The sequence below is a fragment of the Rhinolophus ferrumequinum genome, chromosome 3 (assembly GCF_004115265.2).
Source record: "Rhinolophus ferrumequinum isolate MPI-CBG mRhiFer1 chromosome 3, mRhiFer1_v1.p, whole genome shotgun sequence".
Taxonomy (NCBI): domain Eukaryota; kingdom Metazoa; phylum Chordata; class Mammalia; order Chiroptera; family Rhinolophidae; genus Rhinolophus; species Rhinolophus ferrumequinum.
In genome coordinates, this window is record NC_046286.1 from 61,602,236 (window position 1) to 61,628,497 (window position 26,262).

The window sequence follows — 26,262 nt, forward strand, 5'->3', positions numbered from 1 at the left end:
GTTTTCAGATTTAAAGTACCTACAGAGTACAGACTTTTTAAGATAAGAAAACCTGCTATCTATGTTCACTATTGAGATTATCCTTATGTATCCTATTTTTCATAATTATATCTAAAGCACTTATGTTCCCGTATTACATTCTTAGCTGTTGTTGTTACTATTAGCTTCATGGCCATATCACATTCTTATGAATGTTTTGCAACAAATTAGGGAGACTGAAAAGTAAAGTGACTATTTATTAAACAAATATTAGCCCAATTTATACAGACAAGTAAGCGTTGTCTCCTTCAGAAGAGACCCCTCTGAATTCAAGACTTTTTTTCCCAGCAAGATTGTGTCAGAGGCCTTGGCTTTGAGACTTCCAAGACTAAACGTAACTTGGAACCAAATCCCCTAAAGAGTGAGTGACTTACATAGGGAAGGGAGCTAGCATTTCCTGAGTCTCCATAACTGGAATTGTAAATACGTCAATGTTGATGCAAGAAGAGGACTACGAACTCCATTTCAGAGTGGATACCTGGGCAAGTTCAGAGACGTAAATGTCCTGCCTACGTTCTTATAACGAGCAAGTGGATTCCACTCCAGATCTGTTTGAGCTCAAAGTCATTTACTCTTTCTCTATAGCATGCTAATTATTTTATTTACTCTTTTTCTAACTGTGTTTTAGAAGCCTGTGTCTCTAAAGCCATATCTGATGGTTACGTGGTTTATGAACCGATTCCAGATGCAAATGAACAAGAGGATATAAGAAATATTTTGAAAAATATTATTATTGCAATAAGCCAGCTTCTTGGAAGGAGAACTCTAATATCGATGCCAATGTTTTATTAATGGGTGTGAGGAAATGGGTGTTTGAAATTGTGTGTCGTATGTGACAAGATGACCTTACCCATTTTTCCACATTATCTGACTTGAATTTCATTCTGGATTTTTAAGAAAAAATTATTGATTAACATATTGGCTTGAGAGTCACTCACTTCCCATATTAAGTAAGTGACTTTAGGAAGTCAAACTTGATTATTTTTGTTTAGAAAGATAACAACTCTTGCTGCCGTAAGATTGCTCTTTCATAGACAGATCATCATGCGAACGTTGGAGGGAGGAAGTCACGGTCTACCCGGCAACACGGAAAGGGGGTGTTAGGCCTCTGTGAGGTTCTGGCCCGGGGTCGGAGGCCACTGCCATCTGGAGGTTAGACCAGAGGGTGCTCTGGGTGACGCAGTGCTTGGTGTAGGTATTTTTAAAACTCTTTAAGGAATTGGAATTTTGCCAGTAGTGTTGATTTTCGAAGGGACTCAGCATAGAATTCTGGAAATATAGAAAGTGAAACATGTTTATAATCATAAGTCTAAAATAACTTCTTGCTCTTCTGTTTGGTGACTTTTTTAATTGTTTAAAAATTTTTATATTATTAAAAATACTTCTGTGGAGGCCAAAATATGTAAAGGTGGTATTTGTATTCCACATAGTTCTTGGCACATAGAGGTACCTAATAAATGTTTTCTGAGCGGAATTGAACACAAAAATTTGCAAAGCATGTTGAATATACTCTACTGAATTTTATAGTCTCTTATATAGATATAGATATCTGCTACCACAGATAAACTGTTGTGTTTTTTCCCCCCAAATACACTAAGCAGGACAGCAGAGTATTTAATGCAATATAATTGACAAAAACAATGAAAAAGTGTTATCTATGTAACGCATTAAGTAAGACGGGCCAGTGAGACGGTAGACTCCAGGGGCCAGGATGAACCCAGGCAGAAAAAGCCCAGTGTTCTCTGGAAGTGTCATTGTCAGCTCCAGGGTGGTGAGACTTATTTGAGACACAGAAACTTATGCCCATCATTTAAAAAACTCTCGTTCCAGAAAACAAAAGCTCTGGCATCTCCCACCACAAAGAAAGATCCCTGTCTTCCGTTTCCTAAGCCCCCAGTGGACCCTGTGAAAATTAGAAGAGTAAGCAGTGCCCGGGCACGTTTCTTCAGGGCGGCCTCCCAAGGGACTCATCTGCCTGACAGGATGCTTCCTCCCACTGAGCGTAAGGCTGCGCGCGAAACAATCTTTAAAACCTGGGAGTGGGCATGTTTCTTGAATTTGCACACAAAAGTTATTTCTATATAATTTTTTCAAACTCCACATGATTTTTACGTTAACTGAGACTTAGTTAATATTGTGCAAAAGCTTGATAAGAAACATTGTTTATACATACAGAGGGTGCCAAAAAAAATGTGTACATATTTTAAGAAAGGAAAAAACTGTATTCAAGTTGTAATACTCAATATAACTAATAACAAAAGATGAATACAAGTCACATTTGATGTCTGCAAATTACAAGAGGTGCTCAAAGTGGTTACCATCAGCATCCAGACATTTCTGATTACTGCGAACTACTGCTTGAGCAACGTGGAGGGACTTGTATACATTTTTTGGCACCCTCGGTATACTTTTCTGGGTGTTTATAAAAAATATCTAAATATCACAGTTTTTTAAAATACTGTTACTTGGTAAAAAAAAAAAAGAATATTAGGATAAGTGTTTTCTAATGAATGAGTTCACCTATATTGGAAATAAATGAATTTAAAATTTGAATTCAAAAAGTTGTTAATTTCATTAGGCATATTTAAAATTCATATAATGTACACTAAGCTTGGGTCTTTGAAAATACCTATCTGATCCCATGGGAAAATATAAGCAAAAGTTGAATGGGGCTTTCCCTGCTGTGACAGAATTGCTGTGTTTAGATATCTAAACCTGGGAATGGAAAGGCTGAAAACGTGGAATTCCAATGAATGCCCCCAAGACTTGGAATCATTCCCTGTCCAGAGCATGCTATGAGGTTTTCAAACTGCAGGAAGTATCCCATTAGATGACAATCAATTTAGTGGATTGCACCAGCATTTTAAAAAATTAACTAGAATAGAACATAATGGATACATCAGAGTACATTGCAGATAATAAAGGTGAGTATTGCTTCAAGAGACTTTACTTCAGACATGTACATGTGTGTTCAGGGTCATATTATAAATTTATTATATAGTGTATGTATATTAAATCATATTATAAGTTTATTATTGCTCTGTGTAGTTTTAAAAAGTTCTAAAATCACTTTACCAAGGGCTGACAGAACTGACCCTCCTTTAGTCCAGGTTGATGAAGAAGGAGGGGTCTATAGTCGCAGAGCAGAGATAATCTGAGGATGGAAGTCAAGGTTACAAGCCACCACCTGAGTATCCTATTTTGACGTACGAAGTGTTTTCTTCTCATTAGTCTGCAACGTTTAAATGTAGAAGGTCTCATGGAAGTCATAACTCCAGAGTTATGACTTCTCCTGAAGAATCATAAGATCTGGCAGCTCTGGGTCCCCTTTCTGTGTGGCCCCCATGGGAACGATTGGAGCCGAGTAGAGCCCACCCCCGTTAGCCCGGGATATGAGCTGCAGTTCCCCATGACTCCCAGCCCACTTCACTATTTTCCTGTCTGTTCCTGGTGATCCCCAGTGATCCCAGACATAACTGAAGAGGTAGAATTGGGGAGAAAGGAAAAGACAGGCAGTACAGGGTGTGTGTGTCACATTGCCATGTTGTAATGGACTATAGTCGTCCCTCAGTATTGGTGAGGGACTGGTTCCAGGACCCCCTGCGATACCAAAATTCATAGATGCTCAAGTCCCTTATATAAAATTGTATATAGTATTTGCACAAAACCTACACACATCCTCCCATATAATTTAAATCATCTCTAGATTTCTTCTAATACCTAATGCAATATAAATGCTATGCAAATAGTTGTTATACTGTATTGTTTAGGGAATGATGACAAGAAAAATGTGTACATGTTTAGTATAGATGCAACCATCATAGGCTTAACTACAAAGCACATGTTAACAACAATGCAACATTTTTTCCAAATATTTTGGATCCGCGGTTGGTTGAATCCACAGTTGCAGAACCCGTGGATATGGAGGGATGACTCTATATAATTAGGCAACTTGCTTTATCTTGATGTCCCAATTCTTTTCTAACAGTCAGTCACTCAGATACTTATCGTAGCCCTACTAAGTGCCAGGCACCATTCTAGGCCACCAGAGTCCTGTCCTCAAAGAGCTTACAATCTAGTGAGGGGGATAGGAACTAAACAGGAAAACAAAGAAATAAGATAATTTGGGTTCTGACAAGTGCTGTGAAGGAGATAAGCAAGATAATGCGATGTAGAGTGACTGTGACAGGAGGAATTTGCATTAGCTCATGGCTCTGGAAGATGTCCTGGAGGAGGTGGCATCTGAGTTGAGATGTGAATAATGAGAAGAAGGCAGCCATATAGAAATCTATGGACAAGTACCTTGCTGTAGGGACAGCAAGGCCTGAGATGGAAGCAGCCTCGGGTGGTGGAGGACCTGAAGGCCAGTATGGCTTGAAGGTGGTCAGTGCAGGGAAAAGTTTAGGAAGCTAAGGCCACGGGGCTGGGCTGGGCAGGGGAAAATGGCCTGGACTCTATTCTGCTTACAGTGAAAAGCCAGGGCCCCAAGCAGTGTTTAAGCAAGGGAGAGACATCATCTGGACTTAATGTTTCTCAACTGTAGCTGCACATTAGAATCACCTGAGGAACTTCTAGAACATTCCATAGTAGGGCTCCACGTCAGACCAGTTAAATCAGAAAGGACTGGTAACTGCAGAAGCAGTCTTTGGCAAGATGAGAAGGAGATGGGATCTGGAGCCCAAGGTCGGGGGTGAAGTCCGACTCATATAGGAACAGGGTCACTTCTTAGAAACAGGATGGCAGAGCTGGTATCATGGTTACTAACCTGTTTGTTCATTAGGTGTCTGGCTTCTGAACCTGAATGCTGCACCCCTGTTGAATGAATTTTACTCGGTAGCTCACACTGAAAACCCTGCTGCTTGCTGAGCTATTCGTATCTTTGTGAAAGTGACTGAAGACATGGCTGTTTCTTTCACCCACCAGCCTCGTGTCTGTGCTCCGCTCATGGCTCAGCTCCTTCCCCCTGGGCTGCCTGGCCCTGAGCCACAGCACCTCACCTGTGCTCTGGGAGGTGCTGTCCGCGGCATCATTTCCCAGCACTGAGGCCATCTTCATGACTCCAGGCTGCACCGAAGCATGTTTTTGCTGCGGTTCTTTCCTCCACCCTGTGTGCAGTTGCCCCACTTCACCATTTGCATCATCCCGGGGGTCTGTGTCAGCACTCAGGAAACAATGGCAGTAAAAAGTCATTGTCATTTTAAAAGCACCTGTTGCCCAATTAAAAAAATATATTTTAGCGCTCTAGCCTTGCAATCGCTGTCATTTGTACAGGAGCTTCCTGGGCTTGTATCAGAGTCCCTATTGTTTAGAAAAGGTATCCTTTGTTGGGTAACTGTGAAGGCAACCGTGCATGGAGACAGAGGGTGTGTCCCTCCCTTTGGTGTGAGGTCATTTGTAGCTGACACTGCCACAGGCAGGGCTTCGGAATTTCTGATTTAAGAAAATGAAAGGGGAAGAGATGTGTGTAGTCATCTTCACAGGGCCAGCAGCTGAATTGCTCTGTGTTCAAGTAGGGTTTTTGGCTGGAGGGGGCAGTGTTGCAAACACCTCCCCACTTATTCAAGCCAGACGGAGACCTCAGTGCAGCCTCCACCTTCTCACCCAACCTGTCCTCTGTGCCATCACCAAGCCTTCCGTGGGCTTCTAGTGGGCTTTCTAACTATCTCTGCGGTCTGCATTCTCCTCTCCCACCTCTGCCACGCTGTCTCTGTCACCGCTTGCCTTGTCTCCGGTCTTCTAGCCCTCGTGTCTTGCTCCACCCTCAGCTGCGGTTGAGTCAGCACAGGACCCTCAACCCTCAGAGCAGCCAGCAGACCTGGGGAAGTCGAGCTCCCAGCCTCACACGGCAGTGAGGAGCAGCCCATCCCTTTATCTCAGTGGACCATAAAAAACGATCATTTTCTGTGTCTGCCACAAAGGGCAAGAGGTCAGCAAGTAAATAAAAATCAGATTGCGTCATTTTCTTGCTGAAAACCCCTGTGCCTAAAGGAGTGTTTGCCAAATGAATTCCAGGGAATTCATTATTTAGGGAATAATGAATATGAATTCCAGGGAATTCCATATTTAGCAAAATATGAATAGCTTTTCCTTAGAAAAAGGGTTTAGTGCTCAAATAAGTCTGCCTCCTTTCTCTTCTTCTTGGAGAATCGTAATACACATGAGCATATTTAAAGGGTTGAAAGAGCCATCTGGTAAAGAAACCTGTTTAATTTTAATTCAGCCCAGCATTTCACAAGTCTGCTTGGCTGTGGGATCTGTCTTTTGAGGAGCACAGTTTGGGTAACACTGACCTAGCACAAAAGTTGGCAGATTTTTTCTGGAAAGGGCCAGATTATAAATATTTTAGACCTTCTGGGTCATACAGTCTGTTCAACCTACTCATTGTAGTGGGAAAGCAACCATAGACTGAATTTGAATTTCATATAATTATCACATTACGAAATACTGTTTTTCTTTAGCTCTTTTCCCCCCAACCATTAAAAAATATAAAAACTATTCTTGGCTTGCAGGCTGTACTGAAACAGGAGGCAGACCAGATTTGGTGGCGCTGTCGTTTGCTGACTCCTGGCCTAGGGGATGCAGTTTGTCCTCCTTAGCATGTACAGCTCTGTTGTGATCTGGCCCCAGCCTAACATTCCAGGCCCTTCTCGCGACTCCCCTTTGCCTCCCCCGACCCCACAGGCTGTGCACCAGTACTATGGAACTCCTTGCAGCGCCCCACACTCAGCCTGCTGTTTCAGGTCTCCTGCAGGACCTGCTATGTATTTGCTAGGCCCAGTGCAAAATAAGAATGTGGAGCTCTTTGTTAAAACATTATTCAAAATTTCAAGATGACAACAGCAAAGCATTAAACCAAACACAAGGCCCTTCTGAGCATGGGCCCTGCTGGGCTGTCCAGCTTCCAGCTTGTGCGCACGTGAAGCGGGCTCCGACTCAATGCTGTTTTCCTTCTCAGAATGCCTTTTTGCCTCCTGTTAACCCTTCAAAATGCTTCACAGGCTCCAACTTCTCTATGAATCTTTCCCTGACTAACTCCCAACCTCTGAGGACTCCCCCGCTCTCTGTATCCTCCTTACCTGGCTCGGGTCACGCTATACTGCATTTTTCTCCTCACACACATCTACTTCTCTGTCTCTCTTACTAGACTGAGCAACTTCAGTAGATAAAGAGGTTTTTTCTGTTTGTAGCCCGAGAGCCTGAAACAGGGTCAAGTATATAGTTGGTAGAGAAAGATCTGTGAAATGGAACTGTTCCTGCATGGTTATGCTGCTGGTTGTGTAATCCTTTTGAAGTTTACCCATGATCCATTGCAAGGTTAGTACTGGGTGCTGCAGGTATTTGCCAGGGTGACACAGAGCATCATTACTCATGCTTAGTTGGATGGTGGACATCCATTGGGAGTAAGAGTGAGCCCCAGGGCAGTTCTTCACTGTAGTAGTCACTGACGAGCTCGCTCCAGTAGACTGTGAAGATAGAGGGGCTGCAGCTCCTCCCCCTACGAGTATGGATGTGTTTTTCCCTCTAGAACAGTAGCTGCATGATGGCTGGGACTTCTTGTTCACCACTGGGTCACCAGCACCTGAAACAGCAGCTGGCACATAGTAGTGGGTACTGGATAAATCTTTATGGAATGAAGTGAATGAAAGACACAAATGCTAAAAACACGCCTGGGCTACAGATGCTTTGTAGTGTAAAAGAAAACACATGCTTTGTAATTCAGTAGTAAAGTAGTTTAAGGTAGTGTGGCGCCATGGAGAAAGCCCTGGGCCAGAAGTCAGGATTCTTGGGTTCCATTATTATAATGACAGTAACTTCCAGGTTTTGAGTGTGCTAGCCCCATGTGGGTCACATTACTAGGCCACGTTATTTAGTTCTCACCTCATCCCCAAGACCATTGGAGACCATTGAGGAAGGTGAGAAAAAAGTTGAGTGACCTGCCTACATCACACAGCCTGTACGTGACCCCAAGTCTGATGGAATGCAAAGCCTACGCTTCACCCACCATATAGTCCTGGCTTTCCACGAACTTCATCTGTGACCTTAAACTAGTCACTTAACTTTTTGGGTTCTCGGTTTTCTCATCTGAAAAATGAAGTTTAGACTAGCCAATCTCTAAGGTTCCTTTTAGCTTTACAAGTCAGTGTTTTGAAAGTAGGGAGCTTGGTGAGAGGAGTAGACGGGGTAGTATTATTGGGTTTTATTAGTTTGTTGGTTCAAGTGGGGAAAAGGAAACCTGGAGTCATTTTGGAAAAGCTTGCAAAACAGTATTTTCTGTATGAAGCTCATCCCCCTCTTCCGGTTCAGATAAAAATATTTTATCACAGACTAGTGTATAGTAGCAGCATTAAGGATCAGCTATTCCTAATGTCAACAAAGAAACAGCGTTGTATTAAAGTCTAGAATTTGCAGCCATAAACATAGTAGATATTCCATTTCAGAGATTGAGCATCCTTTGCAACTCTGTCTCATTCCCCTTTAGAAAGCCCTGTAGGGGTTTCGGTGCCCTCTGCTTTCCATTGCCTCGTAGTGGTCTGCCAGCCTCCACGGTCAGGCCCCGGCCCCTCTGCTCACCGTTCCTCCTCTTCTCCCCCTCACATACTCCGCCCCTGCTGTTCCTTGAACACGGCAGGCACACCCCTGCCTTGGGCCACCCCACCTGCCGTTCCCTCTGCTGGAAATACTATCCTTTGTCATCTGATGGCTAGATGCCTCACGTCCTTAAGGGTCTGTCTACCATGCCCACCCTGTTCAAAATTGCTACCTGCCCCCATTTACCCTTCTCCACTTTTCTACTTTTGCTTTTTTCCGTAACCACATCCATACTGTAGCAAAATAATACAAAACTTATTATTTTGTATACTTCATGTGTTATGGTGTATTACTTATTGTCTGTTGACATCTATTAGGATGTATATAGGATGACCTCTGAGGTCAGGGATTTTGTTTTTGTCACTGATGCATCTCAAATGCTTAGGGTAATACGTGACATCAGGGAGTCACTCAATAAATATTTTTTGAATCAAAAATTACTAACATCAAATTTAGAAAGAGGAGTTATTACTATGGGAACCAGAGTATATATGTGGACTTAGGTAGTTCATAATCCTAAATGCAAGTGTTTGCCTTAGGTAGATTGTAAGCTAATAGAAATAAGGTCCTGTTCATATTTACCTGCTGAATTGATGATGCCAAGCCTAAAATAGTGGCGAGGTCTTATATAGGTTCAGAGAGGTTTTATCCAATTCCAGACTTGATTATAAATAACATATAATTTTTAAATTTTATACATTCTTAGATTGAAAAAAAATGCTGAAAGATAGTGATTCCTAAAATAACAAATGCTTTTACAAAACGTTTCCTTGGTTGTTACAGGAAAGAAGACAGTGGAATCCATAGAAAGAGTTATGATGGGGACCTCCATGGTGAAAATCAGTGGGACTCATTTAACAGAATCAAATGCCATTGGCCGTTTAAAGAATCATCCACTTCAGCTAACTTATGATGGAGGCTTCAGTGAAATCAAGGAGCAAGAAATGTTCAAAGAAGCAACATCCTTGCCATCTTACCTCAGAAGTAGAGGGTCAGTATTCTTTTTATTTGATTTTCTCAGAATAATTATGTCATTTACCAGTTTGTTTTCTGTCTTATGTAGGTGATTGAGTTACATTTTCTCTTTGGTGGAAAACAAATTTTAAGTTAACAATATGAGAGTAGTAAAGATTTCTTCTTATAGTGGATGGACTTTATGTAACATCATTGCCTGTTTAATCCTCAAAAAAACATTTATTCATACCTGCCAGAATGTGCTCCGATAGGACTGTTAGAATCAAGTCTTTGCTTTAGTTGGACTGTTCCAGGCCACCCTTGAGTGATGACTGATCATTCTGTTTGTGTTATTTGGGATTCTTGCCTGGCTTGGAATCTCGTAACCTCCCTTTGGGTTGGTTCTCTATTGTGAATTCCACAAAATAGTAGACACTTAATTTATTTTATTCTCCAGTAGAAACTTGGGTTAAAATATTTATTTTGCAAACTAATAGTTAAAATAGGAGAGTCCTGTGGATTTCTGTTATCTATGATATGCCTCAGCTAACCCCTCATAAAATGAATGATGAGGAATTACTTTATTTCATACTGTGTTCCTAGATAGGACTTTTTTTTTTTTTACCCTAATCCTACTGACACTTTCACCCCTTGCCCATCTAGGAACCCCTAATTCATCCCATGCTCCTAGCTAGGGCTTTCTAGGGCTTCCCCTAGAAAACTGAGGAGCAATTTTCCTAACATATTAAGGCTTTGTGAAGAAATGTTCACTGTGTGGGCCATGTGAATTCTTACCTTCATGTTTTCCTGAAGAAGCCTTTGAATAACTAGGGGCCCGGATTCGGAGAGAGCGAGGGGAGCAGGCTCTGTTTTCTCATCCCAGCCAGTAATGATACTAAGATAGGCAGAAAGTCTTGGACTGGACTGGGTCACTCAGTTAAAGATGTTTTTCTCTGACTTTCCATTGGGTCATTATGGACAACTGCCCAGTTCGAATTTGCTTAACGAGATTAAATTCCATGGGCCATTTTAAGACCAAGTACTTGTTGCCCTCAGTTTAGATTTCAGGCCTGACTTTGGCTTGTACACATGTAGCGTGCTTCAAACTTTTTCCCTAACTGGCTGCTTGGCAGCTGGTTAGTTTAGCTGAACTGACCTTGTCTGCTGACACAGCCTGAGGGGTGTCACACACGTGGGATTTATATTAGGCAACCTAGTAGTCCTTGTAATGTCTCTTTGCATTCAGAACATTTTTTAAATTAAAGGAAAAATGAAATGTCTCCTTAAGTGGAAGAGAACGAACTTCAAATTGGGACTTTGGGAATTGAGCACAAAACATCAAACTGGCCATTGCAACAAATCTTTTCCAGTTGGTGAATAAGAATAGGCTGCGGACCTCAGAGCTGAAACATCAAAGGCAGCCAGAGAACTTGTGTCTCTTTCAGCACTGGAGTGAAAAGGAAACATTTATCCTGCTGCACCCATCCTTACAGTAATTAAAGTTGACTAGGAAAAAACAGACAAGAGCTGTTTTATTTGATTTTTTTTTGCAAACCTTTAGATGTTGCAGAACAATCTGGCAAGCCAGAGTTCATTATGTCTTCCTCAGTCTGGGACAGCAAAGGCATTTTCAGTTACATATTTTATCCCACAAACAGCAGAGGAGAAATCAATTAGGGACTGGAAGCACTTCTTCCTGACTGTCCAAAATTATGAGGCGTTGGCACTAACTGTGTTCTTTTTGTTTTGTTAGCATGGCTTTTGCATCACATAATGATTGTGTCTGAGTTGGGTTTGCAGTACACCCTGGCAAGTTTAACTTGCAATAACATTTTTGCTTTATGAATCTTTACCTCCTTTAATCATTTGATGGGATGTTGTTGAAGTGCCAAAAAAAATTTTATACAGTAGGATTAAAACAAACCAGCAAATGGAAACTATGAGCAGTTCTTTCATTAATTACATTTGTGAATCAATCTGGGACACTTAATAATTGTTTCTTGTAAACATTTAAGTGAATAATTCCAAGAAATGATCTTTGCTATGCAGTGGAGTATTCCCAGTTTTGATGCTAAAGCCTTAACCCTCAATTAACATTTTTTCATCTTTAGACCATAAACTGGAAAATGAAGAGTCTTGTCAGTGAGCTGGGCTGGCAGAAGAAGGGAGGGGAGGGGATGCATAACTAGAAAAGAAAGAGACTTGAGATGACAATGGGTTGACAGGGAGCGTGAGCAGCTCGTGTAAAGGGGACAGATGAAGTGAGGACACGCTCCCATGCAGGGCGCTTACATGCCTGTTTTCATGCTGAGTGTTTCTCGGGCCAGGGAGAGAAAGGAGCAGTTTATTTCAGTGAAACCACATTGATTTGTCCACCCTTAATTTAGAATATGGATAACTCATGGGAGGGACTGGAGTGGAACTTTATGCTGGTTGTGATGGAAAAAGGATTTGTTAAGCAAGGTATCATTGCGAACAAGATCCTGGCAGACTATTTAACTTTCCAAAAGAGAACACACTCTCAAGCACTTACTGAATGATTGTCTTAAAACAGTGTGCCAATTACAAGTCTCTGTGTGTCCAATTAAGGATTCATTTAAGGTTTGGCAGGTTTGCACCGTAGCAACACGCTATTTTCTCTTACTTTGTGTTGCCCTATGGGTTGAAAACAGCTGTCATTAAAATACGAGGTGTGATCAAAAACTACAGTGAATGTTTAAATTTAAAAAAATTTATTACTAAAAGACACATTGCCATTATTCCCCCTCAGAAAACTCTCCCTCGCTTTGAACACACTTATCCCATTGTTCTTGCCATTTTCTGAAGCAGTTCTGGAAGTCCTCTTTCATGAGTGTCTTTAGTTGTGCTGTGGTGGCTGCCTCGGTGTCCTGAATTGATTCAAAACGTTTTCCTTTCATGGTCATTCTGACTTTGGGGAAGAGCCAGAAGTCGCATGGTGCCAGATCCGGTGAATAAGGTGGATGAGGACACATCGAAGTGTTTTTATTTGAGAATTTGCTGTACCAGAAGTGATGTGTGACAGAGTGTTGTCATGATAGAGGATGAAGTAAAGACACTCACGAAAGAGGACTTCTAGAACTGCTTCAGAAAGTGGCAAGAATGATGGGATAAGTGTGTTCAAAGCGAGGGGGAGTATTTTGAGGGGGATTAATGGCAATGTGTCTTTTACTGTAATAATTTTTTTTTATTTAAACATTCACCGGATTTTTTTTGATCACACCTCATATGTATATGTATGTAAATATCCATCCATCCATCCATCCATCCATCCATCCATCCATCGGTTCAATCTGATGAATCCTTTATATACATGCTTAAAAATCTTTTAAGGCTTTCTGTGTAAATATTGTTCAAACTATTATGGTTTGGAAATGTGGTTTTTAGGAGGAAAGTACTAGAGCAGTCATTTGTAGAGAGTCAAGAACTCTTTGCTGGGAGCCAGAATCCCTGGATTTAGGTTTGGTTATTTTCTCAGCCACTCGATTTGCTGTATCAGCAAACTCTTTAGCAAGTTTCTTAACGTTTTCAGGGGCTCAGTTTTCTAATCTGTAAGATGGAAATAACTTCACTCCCATTTCCTCCCAGCCCTCACTACAGGTTATGGAATGATTAATAAGGGTTGAAAGGCTTATTTGTAAGCTATCAAGTGCTGTTAGTATAGTTGGAATGAAAAATAAGAAAAGAGGGCTTCTGGTTAAAAATGTCAAAGCAAAGGCATTCTGAAGAAACCCCATAAAAGCTATGAAGAATTGAAAAACAGAGAAATAAATTTCATCAGTGAAACAGAAAAATGGTGCTAAGCCCAAACTTCAAAGCATGAAGCAAATTTTACACTGTAATATGGGCTTGATTTTTCTTTTTTTTCCACCTAGCCTACTTCCCTTTGCAGAGTGAGCTGTTTTGCATTGTGTAATTAATGCCGTTCAGGCCATGTTTAGAGGACTGTTCCTATCTTCACCCTTTCCCTCTTTTCCTTCCCTCCTTCCTCTTTCTTCCTTCTTCCCTTACCTTTTTTTTGTCGTTCCTTTCTTACCCCTCTTCCCAGAATTGGTTAAATGGCCCAGACCTGGCTAATCAGAGTTTTCTAACCCACCAGCCAGTTGGTTCAGAGGTGGACACATGAGCCAGACCAGTCCAATGGAATTCTTCCCTGGCACTTAGCCTTTGGGGACAGTGCTTTCTCCAAGTTCACAAGCTGTAAAGATGATGCTGTCTGGAGCCAACAGTGACCATTTCATTGCCTGTGGAGGGTGACTCTGAGAGAGAAGTAATGTATAAACAGAATGGAGATAGTTACCAAGTTCAAGGATGATACATAAATCCCTAGATCCAGCTGTGCTTGAGGCTACCACATCCATTCCGTAGACTGCTCTGATTTAAAAGCCAGTATGTTCCTTTTTCTCTCTCTTTCCTTCCTCCCTTCCTTCTTTTCCTCTTCCTTCTGTTTCCTTTCTTCCTTCCTCTTTCCTTCCTTCCTTCCTTCCTTCCTTCCTTCCTTCCTTCCTTCCTTCCTTCCTTCCTTCTCCCTCCTTCCCCACCCACTTTCTTCCCCTTCCCCTCCATCCCTGCCTCCTCCCTTCTTCCCTGCCGCCTCCCTCCCTCCCTTCTTCCTTTCTTTCCTTTTCCTGTCTTTCCCTTTCTTCTTTTCTTTTATTTATTTTGACAGGGACAGCTTATGGTACTTTAGATTAGGCTTTTGTTACTTGGAATATTGCATCCATAAGAGTTTAGTTAACCTGCCAAACTCTATGAAATATAGATGAAAACAAGAGGTAATTTGAGAGCAGACCCTTACCTTTTCAGATCTTTAGCAAGAATCAGATTTCACTAAAAATGAGTCTCTCAGTTCAGAAAGGTATATCTAATGGATTTTAATTAAACAAATGAGATCTAAGGATGTAGGCAGACCACTGGAGAAGTGGAAGCCGCTGTAAAAATCCCAATCAAGATCCAGATGATGAAGTGACTTGTAGGAGAATAGAGCTGAGGGTGACATGCTCTCTTCATTTTTTGTGAACTGGCTAGTGTGTGTGTGTGTGTGTGTGTGTGTTTGTGTGTGTGTGTGTGAAAGAGTTTGATAGATTAGAACTCAAGGTGCTTATCATGTAACAGGGCTTTTTTGTGTGTCACAGCAGTCTGCCACACAAACCAGGGGAACATAGATCCAGGTCAAGAAAAATAGCAGACTTGGTGAATGGATGTTCAAGAAAACTAAAGTTGAAGCTACAGTGTACCCCAGTTCTTTCCCTCTGTGGATCCTTCCATTATTCAGCAAATTATATGGCTCTGTTTAAAGGTAAATAATCTTAGGACAAGCGTTAACATGGGACTTGAGCATAGATAACAATGTAAAGAATTTAACAGAAGACAATGAAGAAAATGGATCACAAGGAATTACCCTCCAAAAACAAGAAAAGAGTTAAAACAATTTTCGATAGCATCCAAGAAATTATAGGTAATGTTATTGATCTCTTAAAAAAAAAGAAAAAAGAAGAAAAGAGCTCTTCTTTGGCATATAAGAATTCACATTAGAGATTGTAAGTCCACATAAAGAGGTGAAAAGTATGCTTACAGTTTTCAAAAAAGGAGTGAAACAAAAATGTATAAACATGGAGAGGAAAGCCATATTAGAAATAAAAAAATGAGAATGAAAATAGCCGAAAATGCAATGAGACAGTGGACAGGCTAGAGAAAATCATATGAAAAGAAATGAATAAGAAGATGGGAAAATGATTAGTGATATTGAGATAGCTGTGGAAGACATGATATTTATCTTCCTGAAAAAGAGAATCCTTCTCTTCCTTCTCCTCCTCCTTGTGTTATCCTACTGTGAAGTAAATGCCAGGCACTCTTCCCAAGTGATTTACATATATTAATTCATTTGATATTCACAACAACCCACTGAGAATGGAAGGGACCGAAAAAAAAAAAAGAACAAGAAAAATACTAAGACATAATAGAAGACAACTTTCTGAAATAAAGATTTGAATCTGAGGCTCAAATGGACACACTGTGTTGCAACAGACTTTGACAGGGAACAGTCCACACTAAAACTTTTCCAACAATGCTCAGCCTAGAACACTACCTAGTACATAGTACACACTTGTTGGTAATTGTTAATTGTGTGGATAAATGGAAGAAGGTCTCCTCTAGCCATCCACGCTGACCAAACAAGTCACATAAAAGGAGAGAAAAACAGGCTGCCTCTGGCTTTATTGGAGCGTCTCTCAGTGCCAGAAGACTGTGTAGTATTGCCTGTGAAGTCGTCAGTATAAGAACGATAACCCAAGCACTGTATTGCCAGCCAAGTTGGCAATAAAAAGCAACAGACATTTTCAAATGTGAATAAACTTGTGGACTCTAGTACTCATCCACTTTCTAGAAAACTCTTAGACAACAAATGATGAGTCAAAACTCAGAAATGAAGAAGATATGGTAAAAGCATTTGTAATGAGTACTGACTTTGTTTTCATACTGAATTGAAACTAAACTCTGAAAATGATGGTTGTGGAACAGAAACCTTGACAATGTAATAGTAAAATAACCAGAACTGGTACTTGGGAGGACCTGTGAGTACTAATTATTTCACTTCATAATAGGGAATAGGTTTGTCAGTAGCTACAGTCTGAAATTGAAATATATTGTTTTAAAAAAGGATGATTTCAGCATCCTAATGTTTTTCATTATTTTTTTCTTTATTTTTTTTCTTAAGTTCAGAGAAATCTTTTAGAAACTAATATCTCTTTGGAAGACCCATTCATCTGAAGTTCTACAATTCCTTCAGTTTCAACTCAATTTCTGTTTCTCTGTTAAATTCAAGTAACATTTGTGCTTAATACTTTTAAATTACATTGACATGTATTGCGACCCCATTGCTATGTACCTTTACCTGCTCTTCCACCAAATCTGTTCTTTTATTCTTTTATCTTTTTATTTGAATATATGCAAACTGTGCCTGGAATGATGTTTACCACATATTAACAATATTTATTTCTGGGTAGTGGGATCCTGGATGATTTTTTACAGTCTTCTTTGTACTTTCTTATATTGCCTGGCCTTAAAAAAATAATAAATATATCATTTTTTTCAAAAACAATGAAGTCATTATTCTTTTAAGAAATTAAGGATAATGTGGCTGAGAAACTGTTTGCATTTGGAAAAGACAGGCATTGGCCAGAATGACTTAGTAGAGTCCCACCTTATTTGACAGTTTCCATGTGGTAAGCATTTCTGGGTAAGCAAAGCGCTGTGCTAGGGCGCTGGGAGGTGGAGAAATGAACCCTGTCCTGAAGAGCTTACAGTAGTGTTTGGCTTGGCTGCTCAGATGTGGTCCCTGAAAGAGCAATATCAGCACCACCTGGGAGCTTGTTAGAAATGCAGAATCTCAGGCCCCACCCCCGACCTGCTGACTAGGAATCTGCATTTTTATAAGATATCCAGGTGATTTGAATGTACACGGACATTTTCAAAGCACTGTTCAATGATAACTCTAATGCTGGAGGAATGAAAGGAGAACTGAAAGAAAGGTCCTGGGCACATAGTGGTGAGAGCATCTCATTCTTACTTGAAGATCATGAAGTTTTCCTGGCGTTTGGGGGTTTGCGATGCCTCCGGAGGCTGATTTTCAATAGGGGCAGAGCACTGTGTACTTTGCTCAAGGAGCAGCATACAGTGGAGGGGGGATTTGACTTGGTGTGGTGGCAGGTTCCAAGAAAGGCAGGTGGCCTGGAGTAGCAGGAGCATGGGTCCTGAGGCCTGCAGGGAGCCACTGAAAGGTTTTCAGCTGAGGAGTGACTTTGGCAGCCTGGGATAGAGGGGACCATCAGGAGGCAGCTGCAGCAGTTCCAGTGGGAAATGGTGATATGTGACCTGGAGTACCAGGGCTAGGGCATTAGGGATGGAAATCAGGGAGTGGAAACCTGTGCGGAATCAGTTTCCACAGGAACACACTATGGAAGAGGGCAGCCACAGCAACTACCCCTGTGCTAAAGTACTCATAGTGCCGCAGTGAGAAGTTTCTAAGCTAAGGAAATTGAAGCCTTAGTTAAGCTAGCATGGTTAGCTACGAAGTAGTGTCTAATCAAATTTATACATAGAAAACTTGAATAATAACCAGTTAGTGATTACTAAACTAGGTACTAAGAGTATATGTATAATCTTTAAACATATATAACAAGGGGTGACAAAAAAATGTATACAAGTGGACACTTTGGTTTCTTTGCTCAAGCAGTAGTTCGCCGTAATCAGAAGTGTCTGGACGCTGATGGTAACCACTATGAGCACCTCTTGTAATTGCAGAAGTCAAACGTGACTTGTATTCATCTTTTGTTATTATCATATATTGAGTATTACAATTTTAATAGTTTTTTCCTTTCTTAAAATGTGTATACATCTTTTTGCCACCGTCTGCATTTTTAAATCTTGGGCCACAACTTAATGCTATATAGCTACCTTGGAGGACTTTCTTAAGATCTTGATCTTATGAACATTCCTTTAAAATCATGTCCTTTAATTTTATTGTGTATAAATAGAATTCAACTTTTAATGTTAGTTATTAAGACAGAGTCTGGAATATGTCTGGTGCTTCAGGCTATGAAGACATGATGAAGGGACGACCACCCCTTGTTGGTGGCATTTCGAAATTGCAGTCAAAGAATCTAAGTGACTATAAAGCAGCAAACTAAGGCCGATGGACCAAATCTAACCTATTAACTGTTTTTGTGAATAAAGTTTTATTGGAACACAGCCATATTTCTTCATTGACTTATTGACTATGGCTACTTTCACACTGCAGTGGTGGAGTTGAGTACTTTTGACTGAGACTGTGTGGTCACAAAGCCTAAAATATTTGCTGCCTGACTTGAATCTGTGTGATTTGAGTCTAATTCTAAAAATGAAGTGTCTTGTTCTTAGGGCAAGGAAAAGCTTAGATCAAAATTTGCTAAATTTTCTTTTTATCATAAACATCCTTTAAAATATCCTTTTCCATTGTTTACATGTAATTTTTTTCCCAAATGGATATAAATTTATCTTTTTCTTAATCCCAAATCCTTCCATTTAATTTACTTCTTAATATCTATTTAGTTATTGCTCTAAAGCAAGCATCAACAAACGATAGCCTGGGAGCCAAATTTGGCCAACCACCTATTTTTTTTATGGCCTTTGAGCTAACAATTATTTATATGTTTTTAAATCATTACATTTTAAATGATTACTAAAGCATCTACATAATAGCCTCCATTTTGCCACTTGGCTCCCAAAGTGTAAAATATATATTGTCTGGCTCTTGAAGAAAAAGCTTGCTGACCCCTCACTAAAGAACCTCAGTCGTAATAGTTGGAAGCACTATCTGAATTATAGTAAAACCTGAATTTTAGAATATTTTTAAAGAAACACATTTTTTTATTTCCCTGGCATGTATTTGGTCCAGCAGTAGATGTTGCCAGTGTGACCGGTTAATGGATGGGCGTTAGGAACTCAGTCTGTGTATGGCATTGATTACCTTGGCTACAGGGTTTGGTTCTGATTGTTCATAGTGAAATGTAGGACCTTTGTCAGTGATTGGGAAGAGAAGACCTTGCTTTTGCACTGAAACAAGGGTAACAGATGAGGCCTGAGAATACATTACCCACTTTGCTTCCCTCAGCACTCCAACCGGATTACAGATGGAAACAAAGGAAGGGCAGACCTGAGAGAACTGCACAAAGATGGAGCCAAAGCACTGATCACACCACGTGTAACATCCACCCCAGTGCTCAACTTTTGGCTTGCATGAGCCAATAAATTCCATTTATTGTTTAAGTCAGTTGGAATTAGGTTTTTGGTATTTGTAGATGAAGCTATCCTACTAATAAAATAGTGTTATTCTGCCTCTAAGAAGAATTTCATAGAAGAGTTTTAAGAAATAATTTCTGGAATTGCTTTATTCTTGGTACATCAAAAAATCATTGTAAAAAATGTAACTATGGTCTTTAAAAACATGGAACAGGAAGCTGGGAAGAAGAACAATTATACTGGATGACTGAATCAAGATCTAAAAGCATCTGCTAGGCGGGAACCCTTTGCCACATATAACACTGTGAAATTTAACAAGAATGAGTTTAATAAGAATATGAATAAGAATGAGCTGCATACGTAAGGAAAGACAAGAATTGACCAATAGTGACGTGTGACCACCAAAACCACTCCTGTAGTTTTAGGCTGCATTAGTTAGAATAGCTCCTCTTTGCTTCTCAAGCCATACCTTTAGCTCCATGCTGGATTCCAGACTTTAAAAGGGTTCCAGACAAACTGGCACTCACTCAGAGTGACTGAACAGGCTGCCAAGGAGATTGAAAACCATAGCATACGAGGAATGGTTGAAGGGACTACTCGTTAATGACGTCAATGGTGGTAGCCTCAATAATAGGAAAGCTTACTGACCCCTTGCTATGTGCCCGGCACAGTGCTAAGTGATTCCACATTATACCACTTAATCCTCACACAACCTTGCATTGAGGGGTACTATTATTTACCACCCCCCATACACAGATGAGGAAACTAAAGCTCAGGTAAACAACTTACCCAAGGTCACACAGCTAAATCAGTAGTAGAACCAGGGGATTTAAACCACAGGAGATGGCTTTATGGTGAATGCAACATCTTTAAATATTTGAAGGATTGTCAAGGGGAAGGACAGATTTGTTTCACGTGGCTGTGATTAGTCGAACCAAAACTAATGAGTAGAAGTTACAGGAAGACAGATTTCCGTTGAGTATAGGCCATCTAATCTTCTCTTTTTTTTTTAAATTAAAGTTTATTGGGGTACCAATGGTTAGTAAAGTTACATAGGTTTCAGGTGTACAATTCTGTAATACATCATCAATGTATCACATTGTGTTTGCACCTCCCAGAGTCAGTTCTCCTTCCATCACCATATATTTGACCCCCTTTACCCTCATCTACCACTCCCCTCCCCACCTACCCTCTGGTAACCACTAAACTAGTGTCTGTGTCTATGAGTTTTTGTTTGTTTGTCTTGTTCTTTTGTTGCTTTCAGTTTTATATCCCACATATCAGTGAAATCATATGGTTCTTGACTTTTTCTGTCTGACTTATTTCGCTTAGCATCTAATCTTCTTCAGCAAAGAAGGGCTTTTGTTTTTAAGATCATTGACTCAACCCAAAATTTCTGGTTTACCCTGGCGGACTGGACAGTTCTTCCATCTTCATCTTCTTGTGCCTGATAATCACGCTCGCTTTCACATGTTTGGATGCCTGAGAGCATATTTGATTTCTCTTCTTTCTTTGGACTTCTTTTCCTCTTTATGTCCTTTACTCAGGAGTGTCGGACAAAGCCTTGTTCTGAGAGTCCCGTCTTTGAGCCACTCTTCTGATTTCTGGTCCCTATATACTGCTTTGATTTTTAATGGAGATCTTTTCCTGATTTCCATATCTCTTCTGCAGATGTTCCGTTTTCCCTCAGAAACTCAACATAGTAAAACCCAGACATATTTTACCCCTCAAACTGTTGTGCTCCCTATCCTCCCCCTTTCTGTTGGTGGTAACCCTGCTATCCTGTGCCACCAGGTCGACCTTTTGTTTTTTTCTCCCTCCTGAAACCAATCACTAAATCCTACCAACTTTTCATTTATAGGATTTCTTGAATTTGTTCCTTTTCCAGTCCTACTCTCATCCTCAAAGGATTACCTCTCTCCATGTCTCCTAAATACCCTTGTCACTGCATAATTATAAATCCTATCACTTGCTTATTTAAGAACCTATGACAGCTCCTCTTTGCCCATCAAATTGGGTCCATTGATTCAACCCAAAGTTTCAGAGAGCTGTTCCCAATACCTCCCAGCAGAAAGCTTCTATTCCTATTTTGCTGGCCCTGGGCAATTATCCCTACCCTGAATACAAGTTTCCTCATGCCCTGTTTACCTTCACTCATGTTACTCCCTTCCTGAGAGTAGTCTTGTCATTTGCTGGCTCAACTTTTATGCTTTTCAGGCCCATTTTGTGGTCTACTTCTTCCTCTCAGTAATCACTTCTTTCTCAGCATCTCTCTACTTCTTGTAACCTACTGAATTTCACATTCTAGTACTTGCTTAGAGACTCTATTGGAATTTTCCATTAAAAAAAGTCCCTTAGTTCTTCACAGTAGATTTTAAACTTCTTTAGGACAGCTCCTTGTATGTTCTTTATCACGGTAACATCTAGCACTGGACTGCTCAGACAGGTTCTTGTTGACTCAGAACTAAAGAGAATAATAATAATAAGGACAATGTATTAAGTTCTTCAAATGTACTAATCACTTTACTAAATAGAGGCAATGCTCTCATTTTCAGGTAAGGAAACAGAAGCCAGGAAGTTAACTAACTGGCACAAAGTCATACAGCTGATAAGTGTTGGACCCAGGATTTGGACCCAGGCAGTTTGTTTCCAGAGCCTCCACGCTCAATCACTGCACCATTATGGTTATACAGAGGATGGGTCAGCTCCAGTCCTGTGCTTTTCTTGAGAACCAGTGTGACTTAGCTCTGTTCGGCTTTTGTATATGATAGGAAGGACCCTTCTTCTCCCCTCGGAAATGGGATACACAAGTGTGGTATTTAGGGAGGTAACCTCATCCCTGGCTCTGTTCTCAGGGAGTGTGGACCAGTGACTTTGGAAGGCTATTAGTTGAACATTGTCTTGCTTGGTTTCAATAGTTGTTTAGGACAATAAGAAGAAGGCTTTGCTTCTATTGCCCTCAAATATTCTTATTTCTAGGAGTGATAAGTATGGAACCTTCTGATCTCACACCCTGCCAAACTTTTGGTATTTTATCTTTTCATAGGGTTGATATCCTTTATTTCTGTCTGCTTTGAGACATGCCTCATTTACATCTCAACTCAGACTGGTGCTGACAAAGAGGATCCCATCCCATTTCTTTGATTGGCTGGGGACACCTTGCTACCAGATCTATGTTTTTTATGATAGGTACAAATGAAGCAGTTGTTTCAGAGTATTAATGAATTAGACATTTCTTAGAATACTAGCTTGAACTTTTATATGATTAAAGGAAGTGTTAAAGAGAAAGGACATATTTATGGGGAAAATGATATTTGGGGAAGCTAATCCTTGGGGCAGTAGCGAAGGCCAAGCAAGACCAGCACTGAACATGGACTGGTCATCTCGTACCACAGGAAGCAGGAGCAATGCACACACATGTGGCTATTCAGGGGTGACCCTGGCCGCATATATATGCTTTCTTTATGAGTTGGGTAGCAAATATTATATTTGATGCATGAAATTTTGTTGTAAAACTTGTACTATTATTCTCTCAGTATTTTTTTTTTTTTGCCCTGAAATGCTGTACAGATATTTAAAAGTAAGTACTTTTAGGTATCAGCGCTAGCTAAAGAGAATTTATATCCTTCATAGACCATCTCTACATTAAATGTAACCTTTAAAAAAATAGGTGTATAATCTTGTTATTGGCTAGCCACCACTCTACTATTTGGAACACAAAATATTTGTCCTCTGAGGACTGCTTGAATTTATTTTCAATTTTTTAACATTTAAAATATGTATAAACATAAAACATTTTCAGAGAATGTTAATTTCATTAATTTTAAAATGGAAACAAGACACACTGTGATGTAGTGAAAAGAGCAGTGAATTGGAAGTTATAAGACTTTGGTTCCAGATCTGAACTTGCTGTGTGATCTTGGGCACGTCTGACCAATTTGGGAATAGTTTTTTTGTTTTGTTTGGTTTTTGCCTGGATAGAGAGAGAGCGAGAGGTTCTCATAAATGCTAGGCTTTTGTGATCCAAGCATACCAGCCTTCTTTCTTATTCTAACAGTGACCTCTTGTGGTATATATATATATACATATCCTTAATCAATTTCTTGATTTGCAAAGTAAACATTGGATTTATTTTCGTAGTTGTTTCTAGTAACTGCAGTTCATATTGTTAAACAAGTATGACTTATTTTCAAAAGATGAATCTTACTTGGAAATTAGAGGTTGATTAAAATGGTAAAGAGCACCAAACCCCATTTCATAAATACTTCTGTGGTTTCGTCAGAAACCGTATATGGCCGACTCCTGACACAGAACAAGAAATGCTTTGGTTTCTGTGCTGAGTGTTGTGTGTGTTCCTCTTCCTCCTAGGGACCAGGGGAAGAGGAGTTCAAGGGCCTCATCGTGCCCTAACAGCTCCGACCTGAGCAGGATGGAAACCAAAGCAGGTGAGGCTCTTGTGTTCTTAGAGGTCCCCAGCACTCGTTCATTTTCAGCCTCTCCATTTGTTGGAAAAACGTTTGAACCAAAGATGTCCGATGTTGGTTCACTGTTTGAAAACTCCAGGAATTTTGTCCAACTTGGTCACACATCAGCACTTATTTTTATAATTTTTTAAAAAATTTTCATAACTGTCTTACCGTTTGCTCCGCTCAAACATGTACAGATTATAATCTTAATGGTTGTACAGAAATTATTTTGTAAAAACATTTGGAAAGTTGCAAAACTTGACATCACCATAATTCTTGAATTCAAAACTTTAGTTCAAAATCATTACTCACTTAAATGAAATTATGTCAATTATACGAAGACAGCATTTTGGGGCTTTAAACTGTTTAATTGAGAAAAGTATATAACAATATAAATCACAGACTAGAAGTGATACAAAATGTATCATGCAATGGAATATAGCAGTGTAGACTACATTTATAATATTGAATGAAATGAGTTCAAACGTAACATTACATGAAAAAAATTAAGTTGCGAAAACAGTGACATGTTTATGGATACACATCTATGTGGTACATAGATAAAGTCAAACATGATAAAAACAACCACCTGATTTAGAATGGTGGTAACACTTGGAGGGACAGGGAGTTGGGGAATGGATGGGGGCAGGGCATCAACTATATCTGTAATGTTTTAGTTTTTTAAAATGAGGAGGATGAAAATATGGTTAATATTTGACCATATTAGTTTTTGGTACACAGGTATTTGTTGGGTTCTTTGTACTTTTATTATACACATATAATTTTATGAAACCAACTGATACTAGGTTTAAAGTATATTATCTTTAAAACTAACTTTTTATCAGGAAAGTGACTTTTGTAGTCAATGGGAATTTCTATAGTACTCAAGGAAATCTTGGCCTGGTTTCCGTGTCAGCATTGTTGCTAAGGATTTTACATGTACATGCTTAAAAACATCAGCCAATAAACATTGTGTCAAGTTCTTACGTTCAGAACTCTAAGCTGTGGTTAAGAACTATAACCACTGAGACAGCAAAATCTTCAAAAACATGCTGAAATTTCTGCTTGACTTACCCAATTTCCTGTTGAATCATAATTTTTATATTTAGCAAACTGTGAACCTAGATGAAAGTGCTTTCTAAAATATTAGGTTGTTGGCCAAGACTGAGACAAACTTTATTTTTTATGGCTCTTCAAAAGTAATCACATGATTCCATGCTTCAGTTTCTAGAATAGAAACTGGGTTAGTATGTAAAATGGGACTTTTGTGGAGAGCAGAACTGGAGGAAATGTATGAGGGCCTGAAGATGTGGAAAGGCTATAGCTGGAGACAGCTGCTCACGCAGGGATCCCTAGGAGAGAGTGGAAAGCAAACCTTTATACCGGACTAGTTCTGTTCTGAGAAGAAACAAATCTTAGAACCATTCAGAAGGGCCTGCGAGGGCCTTTCCTTCTGAAGGTTAAATAAACTCTCCTGTGATTTCTGGCTCAGCCCCATAATTCAACTCTTCCTGGGATGAACATATTACCAATTTTGTTTGTCCTGAGAAACACGTTGAGAATCCTGGTTTCTCATAGAGCTATTATATGGAAAAGCATATTGCATAGAAGGTAAAAATGCGGATTTCAACTTACTGGATTTGAAATCTCTATTTCTAGTAAATTTAAAAGCATCATAAATATGTGTTGATTAAATTATTTGTCTGGCATTATCTTCTGGCTTTTCACTTGATATATATTGATTTTATGCACATACTTCGGACTTTGAAAATGTCACTTACCTAGGAATATGAGTAAGTATGTTTTTTATACTGCTGGAATATTCATGTTTACTTTTAGAAACCATATCTGTAATTTATCAGAGTGAGGGCAGACTCATGAAAGTAATGATCCAAAAGAATGCACTAGTGGTCTACAGTCCTTTACCTGTAGTTCTGAAATCCCTAAAGCTCTGAACGCTGAAATATTTTTCAAACTCATTTAGTGACAGTGCCTAACCTGAACTGATGGGAGGCCAGTATAGTCTTTGTTTCATTAGTGTGAATGTTCCCGTATTTTCCTACAGGGGGCTGTCCCAGAAGACCCAACTGGGGGTGGTATGTAACATGCAGTGCATGCACCATATTGCCTTACTAAAATGCAAAGTTTTCTGAATCCCAAACCATATCTGGTCCCACATGCTTTGGAAAAAGGATTGTGAACCTGTACTGATATGGACTGATGTTGTCCTAAACACAGTTCAACTGTGTGTTTTATGGTGAATTCTTGTTTACGGCTTAGACAGATTAGGCAGAACCCTGCTGTGAAAACTGTTGACAGCACCGGCACTGTTAATTACAGCCCTGTCGACAGCCGCTTTCTGTCCACTTTTGCTGCTCAAGTGCTCTCCCCGCCCATCATGCATTGGCTCCTCCTGGTA

The 26,262-nt window shown here is 39.9% G+C and overlaps 1 protein-coding gene across 5 annotated transcripts in view; it reads left to right on the top strand.

Moving 5' to 3' along the window:
- The window catches only part of ARMC2 (armadillo repeat containing 2), a 177,447-nt gene that overhangs the window by 18,679 nt on the left and 132,506 nt on the right, over positions 1-26,262 (top strand). For all 5 annotated transcript variants that reach the window (XM_033097821.1, XM_033097793.1, XM_033097784.1 and 2 more), the window contains 3 exons: positions 1,870-2,041; positions 9,412-9,619; positions 23,746-23,822. In XM_033097821.1, the coding sequence (XP_032953712.1) occupies positions 1,870-2,041; positions 9,412-9,619; positions 23,746-23,822 (457 nt within the window). The remainder of the gene's footprint in view (positions 1-1,869; positions 2,042-9,411; positions 9,620-23,745; positions 23,823-26,262) is intronic.